Consider the following 19,438-nt stretch of genomic DNA (forward strand, 5'->3'; position numbering starts at 1 on the left):
AATAAACGTTCCAAGACACAAGGAAATGGATGTACCTTATGTCTGGAGAAGATTAGTAAGGTCAGGTGTACGACTTTTAAGTCCCATTCAACATAGTTATCTAGTGAATTGTAGTAAATTGGCGAGATTTAAAAGCATGATGACATGACACAAGGTCTTTGTCCCAATCCAATATAAAAAAAGAATGATCTAATCATCATCATATATCAAGCCTTCAAATCTCATCAACTGATTATAATTCATTAGAACACCATGCAGAATGGAATTGATGGGCTTTAACACCGTGAACTGGCCTTCATCTTTATTAAACCAAAAAAGACAATCCAACATTTTTTTTAAAATAAAATGGATAAAAAGAAAAGTGAGATATGGTACAAAAAACATTTTACTCGAGATTTTATCGACTCTTGGAAGGTCACGATTACTGTCCAAAAGCATAAGAATCTCATAAAAACAATTCCGCTCCAATTGTGTATTTTGCCATCCTCCTAATGAGCACATGACAATCAAATTCCATAAGTTGATTACTTTTGATGAAAAAATGAAAAGTTAAAGAACTATTTTAGGGTATAAAAACAGTACCTTATAATTTACAATCGTGACAACCAGAAAGACCTTGATCATTGAACCCCTAATAAGAAATTACGCACAAAAGCATGGGAGTGTAGTGAAAGAAAACTTTCAGGAGGATTTCTTTGATGCAGATGTTTTTGGTTTTTAATTAATGCAATTTTCTGTTCGAACAAAAGCTGCCTGATCACTATCCTCAAGAACGAACTGCGATTTCACGGGTTCTACGAAATTTAGAGAGCATTAACTAATTAAAGTCAGTTTAGTTTGGGAACATATCCCTGGTTTTTCTTCAAGTTCTTTTATAGCCCATCTTTTTAGCTTTAATCTCAAAATTTTAGTGCTGTTATTCCATGAAATGATCTCCTACAATGATGCAGCATTATAAAAGCACACATAAAACGATGAACTCCATCCATGTTAACATACCTTAGGGACAAGAATATAATATTCTGGGAAGTTTGGGGAGCTTCTCGAACAATATAGGAGACGAAAACAAAACCCCACTTTCTAGTTTTTTGACTTCTTTTTACAGATTCTCATCATCAAGATCATCGGGAACATGTAATTTCTCAATTGCACTCTGCATTAACAACCAGAATTTACAACAATAGTTTCTATTGAATTTTATCACCACCATTATAAGATTTTTTTAAAAATGATTCAATCTATACCTTTATCAGATTCACATCAGCCGTCGATGGTTTCAAATCAAGGGCAATAGAGAAATGATGCATGGCTTGCTCTGGCATATTCAGTCTTTTATAGATTCTACCCATTAGGAAAAATACACTGCTCTCTCGTGGGGCAACCTCATTGAGATATTCCAGCTCTTTCAATGCGTCATCATATCTCTCCTCACTCATGAGAACACTAGATTTCTGATATTTTGGTAATGGATTCTTGGGATCAGCTACAATAGCCTCTTCCAGGAAGCTTAAAGCATCTCCATTATTCTGTCATGAAAAAATATTAGACTGGATTCAGGACAAGGAAACAAGATATTGCATGAAAAAAACACATAATGGGATAGCATTGGCTTTATATGTCCATTCCACTTTCTTGTAACCAGAAGTTAAACGTGTAAAGCTCATGGCTTCATGTCTAGACACAAGGTCTAATATTACCTTCATTCTCAAACACAGACTATTTTGACTTTGAGATCATTACACTAGAGGGTAACTAACAAATTTTAAAAGACCATTACAGTTTGTCCACATACCAAGGCGGAAAACAATACCACGAACTTACAAAATGAAATAAAATATTTGCTAGTGGGAAAGTAGGGAGGGAACACTACTTTCACATGTGTACCTTCAAAGCGTGCAGAGCCATTCCAAGATAGCATAGCAGAACAGAGGAGCGATGGTTGATGAGTAATGCCCGCCGGAAATGGTACTCAGCAAATTCGAACTTCTCCTGTCTGAAGTAGATGGTACCAAGTCCATACCTATAAATAAACAGTAGTTACCCTAAATAAAGTGTGTAGCAAAAATGTTATAACATGATCTGCTTAAATATGAAGAATTATGGGTGAAATGTAAGGTATGCAATCTCTACTCTTTTCTATATTCTTCTTACCAAAAATGTTTTATCTTGCAAAATTAGTGCAAAGATTGAATGAAAAGATAATGGATGCTATCTTGTATACCATGCATTATAGTGTCGTGGATCTATACGTATAGCTTGTCTATAGCAAGCAATGCCTTCTTTAAAATCCTCCATTGCTGCATATCTACATGATTAAAGAAATGGTTAGCAAACAAATGCCTATCATCCGAAAATGTAATTTTTAGCACAGTATTCTCATTTAAGGAATTTGGTAGAATGCTTCAAAAAGCTCTGTTGTGGTATATAAAATTTACATATAAAGCCTATGCACACACACACACACACACACACACACACACACACATGCAGACATGCATACATACATATACATTTATACACACACATTCAAAAGTTGTCTAATGTAGCATGTTTGTATATACAAAAGATGCAAGACTGATGAGAAAAGAAATTACATTAGTGTTCAATCATGATAAGCCAGTACATGATGACAGAATGAAAAACAATGAGAATGCACAGTATATACGTAACAGAAGGGATCAACACACTTACTCGTGGCCACACAGTGTGTGAGCATAAGTGAAATATTGATCAAGCTGAAGTGCCCGTTGAAAATACTTAAGAGCGGCTTCATGGTCCTTCTGAAGACTGAAGCAGTTTCCCATAATACACCTGGCATCGGATCTATATTAGACAGCTCAAAATGTCTATCAAAATCTCTACTGTAAAAAACAGATATTTTCTAACCATGCTTGTGGGGAGAGGCGATCCATGGATACTGCTTCTTGAGCTAGATAGCTTAATTCCACCTCCTTCTTCATGTGCTGCAGAACCAATAAATACACACCGAGATGTTAGGGTGCAGATAACAAATTTATAGAAATTTTGATGTGCAAATTTCATGATGTGAAAGGAAATTTTATCACATACAAATCTTTTATGATATGCGGAAGGATCACAACCAATGATTGCTTTTATTTTTGAGAAGATATGATGTGGTACTACTTTTAGAAAAACAATGAAACCCTAAAATGTGCCAGAGGAGAATGTATTTATACTAAAATTGGCATTCCGTAGAAAACACAAGATAAAGCCTACTAGAAGATAAAAAATTTGGATCCATCTGAGAGAAGAAAATTACATGAGAAAATAGGAACAACAATCTTATAGAGTTTTGGGAGCCCAACCAGCCCAAAAACACAGACTTTATACATAGAATGAAGCAAATGTGGATATAATAACACTGTCTGTAGAGAGCTGCTGCACATCTATAGCAAGCAGGAACTCCTGTGGGATATTACATAGCTTTACCTTTACATTTAACATTAGGACCAAAGTGTTTGCATTGGAGATCATATCACGTTAGGATGAGATAGGAGGACCCAAGATAAAAGAGGAGGATCAGCCAAGCGCATCGACTCTTTGGCTCAACCCTTCTCTATCCTTTCCTAGAATAATGAGATTATAGAGCTACACTTAAAGAGGAAAGAATTGTATTAGTACACATATGGAGCAGTAGATACACTCAGTCACACTTTAAATGTTACCAACATAGGCCCAAAAGAATTTATGCACCATATCTAAAGAGGACCATTTGCAAGAAGATAAAAGTTAAAACACCTAGCTTTGCAACTGCAAAATTCCTGATCACGTGAAGAAGAGGTGGACCTTAACTAAGAATACAAGAAGCAACTTTTTAGGCAGCCCATAATTCAAATGCAAAACCTAAGGATGGCAACATATGTCCCACATCAAGATGTTTGCGAGCAGGCGTGGAAAAGGACGAGGAAGTGTCAAATGAATCACTCATAAAGTTGTTTCACCATATCAACAACTGCAGATATTACTTTTATTAGCCTTATCACACACTTTGAACAAGAGTCGATGAAATCTAATATTTATTGAAAAGCAAAACATCAACTGCAGGTACCTGATGCAAGTTTCAACCACAAGCAGTATCCAGGTTAATGTCTAGAAGAGGTTTGGACCTATCATCAATTTCAAGAATACAGAAAATATTTGTAGAATATATCTCGTCATCCAAAGCTTGTGAGTGCTTGAACTCAGTTAATTTATGGAAATTCAGAGAAGAGTTTCCTCTCTCTAACATCATTTCACTTTCGCCAAGAGATGATGTTTGCAACATTACTATTCCACATGAATATTCAACCACCATACAGCACATTACAGACACTAGATACCTTGTCGACTCAAGTCATCAGTCTGCCCATAAAGAGAGATATAACCCACTAAATATTTGATGATAAGGGAGAAGCCTTACAAATAGAATGGTCGAGTATATATCAATTCCTTCAAGACGATAAGGAGACACTCGTCGGGCCCAACTAAATGCGCGTTCAGCTTCTGGATAGTTCACCATCTCAAAGTATGCCTTTCCAACCTGTAAATACCATCATTAGAAAACTTGCAAGACAAACTCGTGGCTGCAGGAAGGTTTTCCCAATCCAACCAATGCCTCTTATATAGTTGCCTCACCAAACTTAGGTAGGAATTTGGTTGGAACAGGTAACATTCTTGTGGCCACAAGTTTGAAATACTATAAACCAAGGTTACAATGTCATATGAACAGAATATAAATTTTTCTCAACAGGTACAAAAGCTCCTCGAGATCAATCAGAATGCAATCAATGAGTTTCACAGGAAAGGATAACAGAACCTGACACAGGACCCATCCAGTAGCATATTGCTGCTGATTGAGCTTCGCGAATGCTTGTAACGCTTCCTAAACAAAGAAAAAAAACAAGACCAGAATAATATAGTTAACACAGTTATATTTTCTTGTAATTCATTAAGCACAAGAAAAGATATAGATACAGTGACTGTGAGTTAAGTGTCTAATCTGGCATGAAAACCCATTCATTTAAGGCGTTTCCAGTATAGGTGTTTACAGGCATGACAAGCCCATCGAATTAAGACATTTCCTCAATCCTATGGCTTCAAACTTTACTATGTATAGTCCTATTATGGCAATTTTACATATTAATCAAAATCCTCACCTGGCACCTGTACATGCATAGATGCCTATATGCCTCTCCTAGAAGTCTGAGCAAGCCAAGAAGCTCCAAAGCACCCTCCATTGACCTTTTTTCCCGAGGCACTGCAGTGCCATTAACATTTAACCTGCCTCGTGCCTGTGGATCTTCTTCAGCTCCACCAGTAGTACCACGTCTGCCACTTGCCATGGCAACTTCATCGTTATTTGTATCATCGACAGCATCAGCACTTCTTCGCACTGATCAAGTCAGAGACCAGAGTAACAGAATGACATATGCTAGTTAAATGTATAGATTATTCAGTGAACTTCTCTTACTATGAACTTTAATGAAATTTACCAGCATCAGCATTGATTTCGGCCAACCCAAGGGCACTACGTCTAGTGGCACTAGAACGAAACGAATTTGTTGCAGAATTCCTGCTTGATGCCCCTGACCCAGTAACAGAAGAATGACTAGACCCATTACCACCAGACGCTAACAAGTTAGCACTTGTTGATTGTTGACTAGTTCCAGCACCGGTATCACCTGAAAGATGGGTCCTTCTCCTCGGAATTGGCTCAGCAAACAACCTACCCGAGACCTGAAATAAGGACCACGATACATAACTAAGCCCATGGAAATAACTGACTGTTGGAACTAAAAACCTGCCAACGCCATACTTCTCAAACTGAAGAGAAATGCAATACTTAAGAGACACACTTGAGATATCGCATTAAACGTGTAGGGGTACTACAAATTCCTATACTATAAACATGATATTTTGTTGTCCAGTAAAACAGAAATGAACATAGGACCATGAATGCAGTGGAGCTATATACTAATTCCTGAACCCCTCAAGAAAAATGCAAAATAATGTTTTCTTCTGCTCATTCTGGATCAAATGCTCTAACCCTTAGAATCTCAATCATCTAAGAAAATATATTATAATAACCAGATAATACAACCAACTTAAAAGGAGCTATTTGTTATTATCTTCTGGGCAGAAGGCCCTCATCATTCATTGCATATCCAGACATATGTTGTGCATAAATAGGACATTGAAAAGGCAATTTAATCAAGTAAACTGCTTTAGAATGTTAAATTGTTTCGGGCAATAGCTACTCATATCAAATTTAATGCCCTTTTTGAAACAGCATGCTGAATTGAATTGCATAAAATACCTTTTTTAGCTTTCCTTCATCCATCACCTTCCTCCTTTGTTGTTGTACTGGCGCATTCACACCTCTTGGTGAGACATCCCCAATTTGAGTTGATAAATAGTTGGAAGTTCCTGATCCTCCACCTGAAGGAACTCCAAAAGCTCCATGGATTGTCCTATTAAGTGCTGGAGGACCACTTGGTATCTGGGATGCAAACACAAAGCAATGAGGAATATCAATCACACACTCAGATAATATTCTTATTACAGCTATACAAGTCCCAATACCTGAGAAGGAGCAGGTGAAGGTGTGGTATACAGTGAGAGACCCCCTGATGCAGGGGTATTGACACCAACCGATCCACCTATATCATTAACAGCATTTAATCTCGTCTGCCTTGGACTTGCATCATTTAAATATGGAGATCTACTAGGCTTCATAGAGATTGGTGTGTCTATCATTTCATGTTGAGGTTGAGAATCCAAATGTGGTTGCTGCCTATGTAGGTGTAACACTGCCAAGTCCCCATACAATGTAGCAGCTTTGTCTTCGGCTCCTGTATAAAACATTTCGGTCAGGATATTTTTAAATCTTTTCTACATAAAGATACTCATTCATAAGTCTTATTCTACTGGCAATAAATCTTATTTAAAATGTCTGAACCCATACAAAAAGGTGCAAAGAATATAATGGCAATGTCAACCTATGCAATTAACAGAATCGTCACTCAATATAAAGCATCCTGTGCACAATATTAAAATAAGTTTAATCAATATAAAAGGTTATACTTGATGTGAATATTATACAAGAGAGCCGTATCCATTGATAACTAAGCCAAAAGGCGGATAGGTGGTGCAGTGCCTAAATCCACTTTCCATCTTAATTTTAATGCCAGAGTGTTGTTATTCCTTTGTTTCTCCTTCCCTTTCCAACTTGCACTTAAATCCTTCAAAGTGTCTTTTGGAAAAGCTCTGATGATCAACCCACTAAATTTGCTAGATCATGCATATCTTTTTTTGGGCCATGCAGATGCGACTTACTTCTTTACTTCATTCGGATGTCCAAATAAATAATTCTGATAGAGAGAACACAATCAAGATCATGATGAAAATGCTTGACGCCTAAGCAATCAAAGTTGAAATGAGGGAACAGTCGTGGAACTAGCATGTGTCATGTTGACCTATCTATGATACAGGTCAGTCGAAAAACAATCAACTTGGTATCTAATCGATCAAAGTTGAAATCAGGAGCACATTAATAAGCTGAGGAACTGGTATATAGTATTTCACAATCTGAGAGCACACAGGTCTTCATATGCTGACACAGAAAAACAAATCCTATGAGAAAGGAAAACCAACAGAAAGCAAATAGGCAGGAGAGTATTTCACAAACCGAGAGCACACAGGTCTTCATATGCTGACCAGAAAAACAAATCTAATGACAAAGCTTGTGTGTAATGCTCTATGGCTGCTTGTCTGCGATCTGTATGCCTGACAAAATATGAATAAATGTCATGTCAATAAGATACACAAAGATGTTCAACTCCAGGTAGCCCATGCTCGAAGTCTTACCGACATATCAGTCCCAGCATGTAGTAGCCAGCTGCGCCATTTGGAACCTACAAAATGGAAATATCAATTAAAAGTCCAGACTCCTTGTGTTCTGTAAAATATCCATTATGTCACAAATTTGACCCAAATGAGAGACTTATCACCGCATCAGTGCATGACTTCTCCTTAAAACATGACTTCAGAATAAAGCATATACCCTCATAAGCACAAACTAAATCAGTGTCAACTTGGAACTACAAAACTAATATCCAGAAACAAAATAAGAGAAGTGAAAGGGCACAAATATGATTGAATATTTTCCCAGATGGGTGCACAACAGGGAGATGAGTCTCTAAATCAGGAAATTAGTCAGTATGAGATGTCCTTAAACCAAACTAGCAAAAGTATTGAGGATGGTACAGAAACTCCCAAAAGCACAAACTACGAATGTGGACTTAAAACTACAAAACAGGCCACAAACAAAACACAGAATGATGAGAGTGTAGCATTCATTTTTTCCCAGAAATAATGATCGAATATTTTCCCAGATAGTGCACAAAAGAGAGCTGAAACTCTAAATCAGCACGTGAGTCTGTATGTGATGTCCTTAAACCAGCCTAGCAAAAGCATTGAGGATGGTACATAGATTCTCAAAAGCACACTACGAATGTGGACGAAAAACTACAAAACAGGCCACAAACAAAACACAGAATTATGAGAGTGTAGCATTCATTCTTTCCAGAAAAACTTGCATCCATTCATTTCCAGCCCAGATAATGGAAAAGATACCCAGCAATAAATATTGCAAGACACAGAAATTTCAATACAGAGAAAGTGATTTGGTTTCGTAATATAATTTTATACTACTGATGGAAGACTCGTGATCATGACACCAAGGGGTTGTAATACCTTCTGAATAAGCCATAAAAGGGATGGGCAGTATCATAAAAGCAGAAATTCTACACTGTACACCTTCATACCTCAACTCCAGGCTCACCAAGGGGTAGCAGTGCTGATTCTGCTTCTGCCAAATTACCCATCTCAAAGCATGCCAATGCAAATAAATACCGTAGTTGTGCAGATTTTGTCCCTACACATTACAAAAAACAGAGACAAACGTATCGAAGTGACAAAGCTTTATGAATCATCCTCTTGTAATATATTGCCAATCTTACAGATAAAATGTTACATAGATCTGTCACAAATTTTCTGATCATTAATGCATTTCGAAAAGGCAGATTAAAACATGCCTTTCAATATGTGATAAACTCGGTAAGCTTGATTATTTCTGAAATAGCATGTTGCCAGCAAATGCAAATTGGCCTGAAAACAATGTCCATGTTAATGATACATGAGACTTGAACAAAACAGCAATAAGAGAAGAATTATTACATTTTGCATTGCAGTTCATATATGTATCTAAACCATCGGTGACAAATTGTCAATTTAACTTGATCCCGCCATAAAAACGGGCCAATTCAATTCTAATGAATAAAATAATCCGCATTAGTGATAAACTTTACACATCGATTAAGATTTCTGTATTATGTGCTTTAGAATTATATGTAAGGGGATCCTATTCCACTAGCTTCAGAGTCGATTTTAATCCACAAAGACATCTATGCTGCAAATCAAAAGTAGAGTCGAATTTTTGCTATGATTTTTTTCCAACATTAGACAAGGTTAATTATGGGAAAGGGAATAGAAGCAATGACTGTATTCAGCATGATTAGAACAATGTTACAGAGAAACACCTCAGCCATAGATTATATATGTTATAGATAATTAGAAATCACACAACCATTTCATCTTGAATCAAAACCAGATAAATAAAGCAAAAAGAAAAAGAAAACAAAGTTCAGGCATTTCAGTTTTTCATGTTTCAGTTGTTTGAGGTGAAATGTGTTCCATTTTTGCTCTCTTCCTGCATCTTCTCCTTCTATTCCATTCTTGATCTGCCTCATGTGTCCCTGTCCCTGTCCCTGTCCCTGTCCCTGTCCCTATGTTGGCCCATTCTCTCTCTCTCTCTCTCTCAGAACAGGGAAACCGTACACATCGATACATGTTAGAGCCCATCCCGTTATCTGCCATTCGAACCATTACTTCCATTCGACTTAGCTCACATGCATTGTGATGTGAAACAAGGCGTTGGGGCACAAGTGATGAGAGTGGCCGGCTATGCACACTTTGCCCTAAACAAGTTCGCGAGTCTGAGTATCACACTTTGATACAATGCTCGGCCTCTAATCATATTCGACCATGCTTTCCACATCTCTTCGATCGAGCCCAATCCTTGCATGAATTTCTCTCACAACCACAATGTGCACTCTCGATTGTAACATTCATTGGTAAAGTTCTTGAACATCGAGAGTCACTACTCACTTTCACACATATCACGTGAAATGTAATATTTTTTGTCTCATAGGTCATATTGGACCTCCGAAGACGATAATATAATCTATCTATCTATCTCCTCCTCTCTCTCTCTCCCTTTGTTAAGAGATCAAGGCTTTATATAGAACCATAAAATTTGCTAGGCGGTCTCATTGTGAGGATATCACAAGCTGCAAAAGGTATATGAATAGATACGTTGTGAGCAGCAATATTGGCCCATATCCTGTTCCTAGCTTGCTTCTCCTCTTACGTTAATTTTCAACATTTGTAACTTCTAATTTGTCTATAGATTGTTTATCATAATTATGATGAGATACAACTATGTCAGTTTTAAACATCTGTGAAAATGCTTCGGTCTCATAAGTCATTTCGGCATTCATAGATGACAATATTACTTACTTTCTAATTTTCTACTGATTCATCCTCTAACTTTCTACTCATTCCTCCTCTTTTGCCAATTGACACAACACATTCTGCTATCCTCGATTTTCTAAGTTGGTATATAAGTTATAACCAATCATTTGAACCCATCCTATTCGTGTGTGTATGTAGTCGATATTGCTGCAGTAATAAGAATTCCATCACTCTTTAAGTATCACATACTTCATATGTGGCTCCTTTATACATATAAAGGGAACAGGAAAAAACTATGGTCCCCTTCTTATGGTAGAACCAAGACCTAGACCACTTATTTCTGGATCGATTTGGTTATATCACACACATATAAGACCAGAATAGTTTTGGCCAACCACCTAAGTGCACATAGATGAGTGGATGAGTGTCTGTGTGTGGTAGCTCTTCTCAGTTCTTTAATTTCAATGATGCCAGCAACACATTCTATCTCATCTGGTTTTAGAATATCCACTTTGTTCCCAACATTCAAGTACGCTGCATACACAGATGCACCCCATATCCGAAAATAAAATCTGGTTTGATACAACTGATGAACTGACTACCCTCATCATCTCTTTCTTGAGTTCTTCTTGTTATGCTGGAGAAGTCCGTATCTCCACTGGTGGTTGTGTATATTTAAGGTTTTCTCTTCGATGCTACTGTTGATTTGTTGGTATATTCATTTGATCGTATACTTTAATTCTTGATTTACTCTATGTAAATACTCGCTAAATCTAGAAGTTTTGTAGAAGCCCTCCCATAGCCATAGCATTGCCTTTTTGAGGTTTCAGAGAGTAACGTAGCATGCATGCCAGGGCAAACCTTTGTGTTGTTGTAGATGCATAGCTAATATGTCCCAAAAGAAGAGATACATTCAGGAGATTTCTATCCAGTGAGAAAAGATAAATCTAAAGGAGAAAGAGAGAAACAACACTACTGTCTCCCTCACAATAGGTCCCACTTACTTGGACATTGACTTTAATGTGGTTTCACCACAGAGTTTTCAACTTCATTTTGCTTTTCCTTATGGGTGAGCAATGGATTCAGTTTTCAACAACTTGTATTTATGGGCAATTCTAATGTTAAGATGTCTCAAACTTCAGCCTCTGGCATACACTCATATCCTTTGACAAAGGAGATGAAGAAGAAAGATACTGCATAAATTACCTCCAAATAATTTAGGTGGCATATGGGTTCTTTTCTTTCTCTTGACAAGGTCTTTCACAATATCTTCTCAAAAATCGAGTCTCTTCTCAATTCTTTTCTGACTGATGATCTCTTGCTATTGACATCAAAGTAGAATCTTTCAATGTCTATTTTCCGCTTCAAATTTAAGATTTTATCTCCCCATTTCCATGATTATAAAATACGTAGGCCTCTCGATACCGTAATGGAACCTTTTGTACTTGGATGTTAGCTCCCTATTTCTATGGTTAAGAATTGTATGTAATCTTTCAGTACCTATTGGTACTTTGTCAAGAGTAGCTCAATTCTTAATGACACTTTGAATTTCATTTTGCATACCCATATCCATGATTACAAAATATTGAGGAGGTGGGTTATTATACCCATGTGAACATCTTGGCAAAACCTCTGAAGAGATTCTCTTTTAATAAGTAGCACCCAACCAGTGACGAGATCTTCAATAGACGAATCGAAAGGGGATCTTAAACTGAGGAAAAGCTAAAACTATTGCATTACTAAGAGTAAAACATATACCCTAAATTAGGTTTTTCCTGTATTTTCAGTCTGTTCCTGCATCAGGGTTTTATGAATTACATTTTCCCAGAATTAGGGTTTCTCTGAGGTAGTTTAAATTCTACTGGAAAGAGATCCCATTTAACCTAACATGATAAAGACCGGTATGAACATATGATTTTGGGATAGAGACAGAGAGATTCGATTGGTGAAATTGAGACGGGAAGACCAACCTCTGATGGGTACTCAGCGTACAATCTCTCGCAAAGAAACGTGGCGTTTCGGTACATGTAGAGCTGCAGAGAAGAGTTAACACAATCGACCAAGGAGGACTCCATCGCCACAGACACAGGCGGGCAGAGAGAGAGAGAGAGAGAGAGAGAGAGAGAGAGAGTAGGACAGAGTCCGACAGACAGAAAGAAAGAAAGAAAGAAAGAAGAGAAAGGAAGGGAAAAATAAAAACCCTCTTTTGAAATTGGGTCTAGAATCTGAGGGTCCGTTGTGAAGGAGAGCGGCAAATGACAGGGGAGACACACACACACATATGTGAAGGCTAGATATATGTCATATCATGTTCCTTCGTGCCGTGTCTCGCCATAGAGTCAAGTCAAGCTGATGAACACCCCGAATGTCAAAAAGCCCATGAGCCACACCTTGTTCGTCAGAATCGACAAGCATCCGCCTTTGAATGTGACAAGTGCAAGCTTGCTTTTGGCTCAATTCATCCTTGCTTGGAAGTGTTTAATCTCTGTTTGTTCGAGATCTCCTGTTCCATTCCAATGGTAATTCACCATTTTCCTTGTCTATCCCATGATGATGATGATGGTGATGATGATGATGTGTGTGTGTGTGTGTGTGTGTGTGTATGTCATCCATTCTTGAAAGTGTCTTGCCACATCAATAAACATCCAACATTCAGTTCACAATTGAACTCCTAAGTCATGGGAAGTGTCAAAATGGAGGGCCAAGATTGACAACCACCTTACCCATTCAATAGGAGTTCACAAAAAAACTTGTGCATTCTTGGAAGTGCCTAAGAGGAGATTCAATATTGACAACCACCATCTAATTTGCCCAATTCCACGACAACTTTCAAATTAACTCATATGTCTTGAAAATGTTTTGGAGGATAAAAGGTCAATTAGAAGGTTATGTAGAATTTTCACAATGTTTAGGGTTTATTCAAAGTCTTTTTACAAAGCATTCTCATGCCTTTGCATTAAATATGCTTTAGGGAGTGTAAGTAAGATGATATATGAACTTTGTTAATTAGTAGTCGACCTTTGGCAACCCATAATTTTGGTGGTTATGGTATGGCCATGAGTTAGGGCTATGATATATTAAGGGTTAGCTACCCTTGTGCAATTTTGGACATAGTTTTCATTGGCCATTTTCAATTGTTGCACATTGATTACAAGGGAGAAGAAGTTGTACATACCAATAGGGAAAATAAGGCAAGACAAAAACTCAAAAAGGAATCTAGATCCATCCACTTTCATTGAATTGACCATTCAAAACGAGGTCATAGTTAGTTTCCTTTTGTTGCAAACTGAAACATTACAAAATAATGTGTTGTAAGACAATGGGTAGCACTTGCACTCCTTTGACTCATTAGTTCCTTCTTTGACTACATTAGCTCCTATTGATAAATCCCAAGTTTGAGGTTGGGAAGACAACAAGATTTTATAACTTAGCCCAAGCAGAAAGGAGGTGAATTCAAGAGCCCCAAGTTATCGTTCCAAAATGTGCATAAAGTATCACAAAGAAGACATGCTTGAATGCACATGACAATAGTGTGCACAAGAGGTTAAGAAACCAAGGAATTACTTTGCTAAAGCACATTGTGAAAGGCATTGCCTTATTCTTCCATTGGAAGTAATAATTTCAATTCAAGGGCTTTATGTTGAGTTTATTGTATAGATGCTTATCTTTTGAGATCACCATTCCATCAGTTAGTAAGAGAGTCTCTCATACAAATAATTAAACATTTACATGCCAATGGCGAAATGTCGCATGACGCCAGAGTGCAAAATTCTGCATTTTGATTACACAGAATTTTAACACAACATAAGTTGTACCAAGGAAAATTATGAGTGCTTTGATAATAAGATACAATCGTAAAACAGTGACAGCAATGCCAAAGATTGATGCTATCAACTAAGTCTTATCACAGAGGGCAAGTTTGAAGATGTAAAGCAGACACCTTGTCTTCAACTAGCCTATCATAATGTTTCAATCAATATTGATCGACCAGCAAAATTTAACATATCAAACAGACTACTACTCAATTATTTCCTACTTGTTGCAATGTTTTTTGGTATTCGATTCTTATACTCTATATTCTTTTCAATGCAAAACTTTGATGAGTGAAACTTCCTTCCGGAGGATTATTTGTCTCCATTTTTACTTTGTTTTAGAAGGTTATTACATCTTCTCAATCCTGACTTAAGGATCATAAAAACACATAGGTCCTTTAGACAGTTGTTGTAACAAACATAATGTGGCGATTGCAGAGATTGTGAAACTCCTTGTTGAATAAACATATTAGTATTTGAGGATTCCTAGTGGGTGTATATCTGTGGAAAAAACATTAAATTACATCTTCCGAAGATTATCAAGACGAGCTTGTAAATCGCTGTCGATACCCATATCATCACCACTACTAGTGGCTGCTTGCGGAACTTTGGTTGCAGATGAGCTAACTGTTGTGGCAGATGAAATAGGTGCACTCACCAGCTGTTAAACAAACAAATGGATACCTCAATTCTCAAGAATCATCCGAGAAATTCACAATAAATTTTCAACAATCAGTGCAAATCAATGATATTTGCTAACATGAGAAGAAATGAATGACAATATTTTCTTACAAATGAGATGAAAGCGAGAAGCATTTTTCAATAAGATGGAAGTAATGAAAGTTTCCAGCTTCTGAAGCATTCAAGGTTCCATGAGGATAAGATGGAAGTAATGAAAGTTTCCAGCTTCTGAAGCATTCAAGGTTCCATGAGGATTTATGCCAGACGGAACAAATAAAACATTCAAGCTCAAGAATCCCATATATGCCTTGATGTGAGAGAGAGAGAGAGAGAGAGAGAGAGAGAGAGAGAGAGAGCCCAGATGGATGTAGCTCAGTTGGTAAGGTTGCCCAATGGAGACCAGGTGGTCATGGGTTCAACCCCTACATTCCACAGTGGCATCTAGTGAATTAAGAGATATATAAGAAGTATATAATAGAGAGATGAGGAAGTTGGGTTTCGAACCCAGAACGCAGTGCTCATAGTGCTAACAACTTACCACTAGGGTAAAGTAATTACGAAAAAAAAAAGGAGAGAGAGAGAACAAAATGAACCATCTCAGCTTAGGAATAGTCCAAGATTCTGCAGTGAGTTTTTACAAAGAGATAAAAGAAATGAAATTTTTCAGCTTAGAAATCGCGGGAGAATTTATATGAATTTACAATGAGATCAAATAGATGAGAAAATTCGGGATAGACATGAAAGAAGAAATCAAACACAAAAGAAAATTTGGCTTACAGGGAATCTGAGAACACTGTTGACAAATGTTCAAATCTTAAGCTGATATATCAATTTACAGTGAGATGAAATGTAGATTGGGATATGCCCAGGCTTCTGTCTGAATTTATGACATAAATAGATGATTTTTTGGGGCTTTGGAATCATTCAACCTTCCATATAAATTTACAATGAGATGAAATAGATGAAAAAGTTTTGGCTTAAGAATCATCTGAGAACCCATGTAATTTATAATGTGATGAAAGAAATGAAAAGGTTCCGCAGCAGAATCGTCTGAGATTCTGTATAAATTTACAATGACTTTGATGTTTTGTCTCAGTAGTTGCCTGAGATTTCGAATGATTTACATGAACCCATAACTTAGGAATAATAAGAGAGACAAAAGAAGAAATCACACCCAAAATGATGATTTAGCTTCTGAAATCAAAAGAAGAACTCAAAACACAAAGAGAAGTTTAGCTTCTAAATCAAAAGATGATTGATTCCGATGACTCAGCTTCCAAAATTTTCCTAGAAATTTTACGTAAAGATATAATCAGAATGGTTAACCACTTAGAAGATCCTTCTTTAACATACCTGAGTATCTAGGTCGATGCCAATTTCATCAAGGACCTGGTTGACAAGCTCATCAGTTTCCTCTTCTTCTTCATCTCCTTCCATTGCATCATCGATGGCATCCCCCATCATCTCTGTAGTCATCTCCATCCTTTCATTCTGTCTCTCAAACTCTTGCATTATCTTCTGAATTGCTGGTAGACTCATCTGCCTATTCATCTGCCTCATCGCCTTTGTGACACCTTTCATTGCATCGGCCATTGACTGTGATGACTTCAAGGTCTATGACAAAAAGCAAAACAATCAAAAAGGACTTATACAAAAAATAGGAAGATTTGAACTACAAACTAATAACAAATTTTCTAAGAATAGACATAGTTACCACCCTTCCTGTTCTTTTACCTGAATTCTAAGCGAGACACCTTGCAACTGTGACTTCAGAGCATAGAATTTTGTAATCTGATGTCGCGTTCGAATCAAATCTTTTGCCATTACTCTCACAGCACCCTATGTGTACCACAGTATGCCATTTAGATTTAGATATGCTTTTGTAACAAACACCTTCACCATTTAGATTTAGTTTGGGGGCATTTTTGAGTGAGTTTGGAGGCATACAAAATGACACCATACAACATGAAATCAATCCTAATGAGCGAAATGCTTGAGGAAGTAAATAGCAATAGACCTGTCAAAACCAACCGTACAGAATATGAATTAATGGGACACTAAAATTAATCAAACATAGTGTGGATATTGAAACACGCAACGCGAAGTCAGATTTATAATCACAGCAAATCATAATTAGCATCAAAACCATGTCAAAAGGTTTGACAGTGATCAGTGAATATTCAACGTCAAAATATGGAAGCCTAGAGCTTTCCAATACCAACAATTCTGGATGGTCTGAAGGATTCATGCTAGCATTCATATCTTGATCATCCTAAATGCTAGCAACATTCTCTCAGGCTGAAATAATTAAATAGCTGATGTACAAGATTTGACATGAGACCATAAGAGTGGACGTGATCAACATTGAAAATTTGTCATGGAGGATAGAGGATAATAATGGATCTTCACTGGAGGAAAGAAAAACTAGGATAAAAGGCAAGCACGTAACCGATGGAGGAATAGACAATTCTGCCAATGTCAAAGAGAAAGAAATGGAGAACAACATCACTTGTTAGTTTATCAATTAGGAGGAGATGATGCACATGGATAGCCTTCAATTGGAACTTTCCACTAATCTGGTATTGATAATAAAGACCTTTATTTGTAAGTTTGAACATCTAACTTCACTTGTGCAATCTTTGCTGTATTTGTTTCGTTTATAGAATCTTATATTTGATCATTACACTTGATTATTTTCTACTATCTAATGTGACACGCATATGTACACGCGCAATACATATTCCATTAGACACATACATATACGCGACATTTCTCAAGTGTGAATACATGAAATGACCATGCTTCTCCAATCTGATGTCTCGAGTTAAAATGACTGTCATTATCCACCAAACATGTATGTAACTTTGAAAAGGGAGAAAGAAGAAGATAGTCACCTACCATCTGATTCTGTTTAGCTGTCTTCTTTATCTCAACTATGAGCTTCTTCTCCTGATTCTGGAGATTCTGTCTTTCTCTCTCGATGTCTCGAATAGAGCGATCGAGCATACGCTTATTCTCTCTCAATATATCTGCAAAAAAGAAGAAGAAGGAGACGGAGAAAAACAATCAGGAGAGAGGGGAGGAGGAAATCGGGGAACAAAAGAAAGGAACAGAGAAGGAAGGTGTATGGGAGAACCTGCAGGGGTTTTCTTCTTCCCAAAGATAGAACTCATGATTTTATGGAAGAAGGAGGAGGAGAAAGAAGGAAGAAGGAAGAAGAAGAGGATGGATAGGAGAGAGCAGAGAGCAGAGTGGAGCGAGCTATATAGCCTATAATGGGCCTCCTCTCCTCTCCTCTTCTCTCCTCTTCTCTCCTGTATTCTCAAATTTGCCCACAAAAGAGCCCCAACAGAATAGAAGGTCTGAAGGACTGGATGTGTGTATGTATACTAGTATAGTGCAGGGCTCGCCTCCTCCTCAATTTCTCTGAAATTACAGAAGGGTACCCCTCTTTTTGATTAGTTAGTTATTAAGAAATGTGAATCAACCTTATATTTGACTAAGTTCTAGGTATATATGCTAGAATAGAGACCGTTCATAAAAAGTACTACCTCTAAGGACACAATACTAACATAAGCTAATTGTTACCTTGATCAAATTTACGCTTGAACAGAGCTAGCTAGTTTTGTCGTCGTTCATCGGGGAACCATATATCAACATTCAAATTGATCTTACCTAAGATTCCTCACACGTATTTTTTATAGGCTCATTACCCCCCATAGAGTTTGAGGGCACTGGGTACTCCTGAACACCTGCGCTTTATTGAATTTCTCGTGAGGCAAGAGGCGTGGGTTCCAACCAAACCCCTCTCTGGTTGCTCGTCTTGCGTGGGTTTCGTGTAGACCTACAAAATGCTTCCAAAGTGAGTGATCAAGATTCTTGAATATTCTGCATAGGATTTAAGAAATGAAGCCACTTTTGATGATTCCAATACTCCAAACATCATACACATAGAAATAACTGTTAGCTCCATCCTTGTTTGATGCACATTTACCTTGATCCTCATAATCTCCATCCAGAATATAAAATATTCACATCAATAAAGGTGTCCCGTACTACATTTTATGTATTGATATTCATTCTTGTGGTGCTTGTCGAATTAGGGCTTGCCCACATTCAATTTTACCACAAAAATTATGTGCATGGGATATAATTTGTACAAGGTGATTTACAAGTGTAAAATATTTATTCTTAAGGTAAATGTTTTTGTTTGGGGACTTAAAATATATCAATCCCAACCCATCAATGTCGAGAAGAATGTTCCATAGCCTTTTTGTCATGAATAGTTGATGCTAAAATTCCTTGAGTTATTAGTTTTCTTTCGCAGCTTCTGATGAGATGACATCATACAT

General features: G+C 37.2%; 2 protein-coding genes across 4 annotated transcripts; both read right to left on the reverse strand.

Annotated features, from left to right (window-relative positions):
• Positions 1-315: 315 nt before the first annotated feature.
• On the reverse strand, positions 316-12,734 carry HBT (CDC27 family protein). Of its 3 annotated transcripts, XM_087318728.1 has the most exons (20): positions 12,564-12,734; positions 9,096-9,168; positions 8,826-8,935; positions 7,867-7,913; positions 7,688-7,785; positions 6,583-6,851; positions 6,317-6,499; positions 5,682-5,736; positions 5,493-5,585; positions 5,157-5,392; positions 4,817-4,882; positions 4,421-4,540; positions 2,887-2,963; positions 2,692-2,811; positions 2,222-2,305; positions 1,885-2,020; positions 1,245-1,526; positions 1,000-1,153; positions 583-631; positions 316-488 (listed from the first exon to the last, which is right to left on the reverse strand). In XM_087318728.1, exons 1-18 carry the CDS (start codon positions 12,666-12,668, stop codon positions 1,100-1,102), a joined length of 2,208 nt encoding a protein of 735 aa, XP_087174854.1. In that variant the 5' UTR covers positions 12,669-12,734; the 3' UTR covers positions 316-488; positions 583-631; positions 1,000-1,099. The 3 variants fall into 3 exon arrangements, with proteins under 3 accessions (XP_087174854.1, XP_087174852.1, XP_087174853.1); XM_087318726.1 differs by having other exon boundaries at positions 5,493-5,736; positions 12,564-12,733; XM_087318727.1 differs by having other exon boundaries at positions 583-794; positions 5,493-5,736; positions 12,564-12,733.
• Positions 12,735-14,688: 1,954 nt separating this feature from the next.
• Positions 14,689-18,357, reverse strand: LOC147864613 (vacuolar protein sorting-associated protein 2 homolog 1-like). The gene is made up of 5 exons (XM_087318858.1): positions 18,223-18,357; positions 17,985-18,115; positions 16,821-16,925; positions 16,440-16,700; positions 14,689-15,066 (listed from the first exon to the last, which is right to left on the reverse strand). The coding sequence occupies exons 1-5, from the start codon at positions 18,257-18,259 to the stop codon at positions 14,926-14,928; spliced, it is 675 nt and encodes a 224-aa protein (XP_087174984.1). The 5' UTR covers positions 18,260-18,357; the 3' UTR covers positions 14,689-14,925.
• Positions 18,358-19,438: the final 1,081 nt, after the last annotated feature.

The sequence above is a fragment of the Azolla caroliniana genome, unplaced genomic scaffold (assembly GCF_043228905.1).
Source record: "Azolla caroliniana isolate FFs.n. ecotype wild unplaced genomic scaffold, voAzoCaro1.0.p SCAF_4, whole genome shotgun sequence".
Taxonomy (NCBI): domain Eukaryota; kingdom Viridiplantae; phylum Streptophyta; class Polypodiopsida; order Salviniales; family Salviniaceae; genus Azolla; species Azolla caroliniana.

Bases quoted from the DNA above. Each gene is read 5' to 3' on its own strand.
- HBT (XM_087318726.1), bottom strand. From the start codon at position 12,668: ATGGAGTCCTCCTTGGTCGATTGTGTTAACTCTTCTCTGCAGCTCTAC. The intron at 2,812-2,886 runs GTTAGAAAATAT...ATCCGATGCCAG, and splicing joins CGCCTCTCCCCACAAGCATG to GTGTATTATGGGAAACTGCT. The intron at 2,021-2,221 runs GTATACAAGATA...GTTTATTTATAG, and splicing joins CCACGACACTATAATGCATG to GTATGGACTTGGTACCATCT.
- LOC147864613 (XM_087318858.1), bottom strand. From the start codon at position 18,259: ATGAGTTCTATCTTTGGGAAGAAGAAAACCCCTGCAG. The intron at 16,926-17,984 runs GTAGGTGACTAT...TGGTACACATAG, and splicing joins CAGCTAAACAGAATCAGATG to GGTGCTGTGAGAGTAATGGC. The intron at 16,701-16,820 runs GTAAAAGAACAG...TTTTTGTCATAG, and splicing joins GTGTCTCGCTTAGAATTCAG to ACCTTGAAGTCATCACAGTC.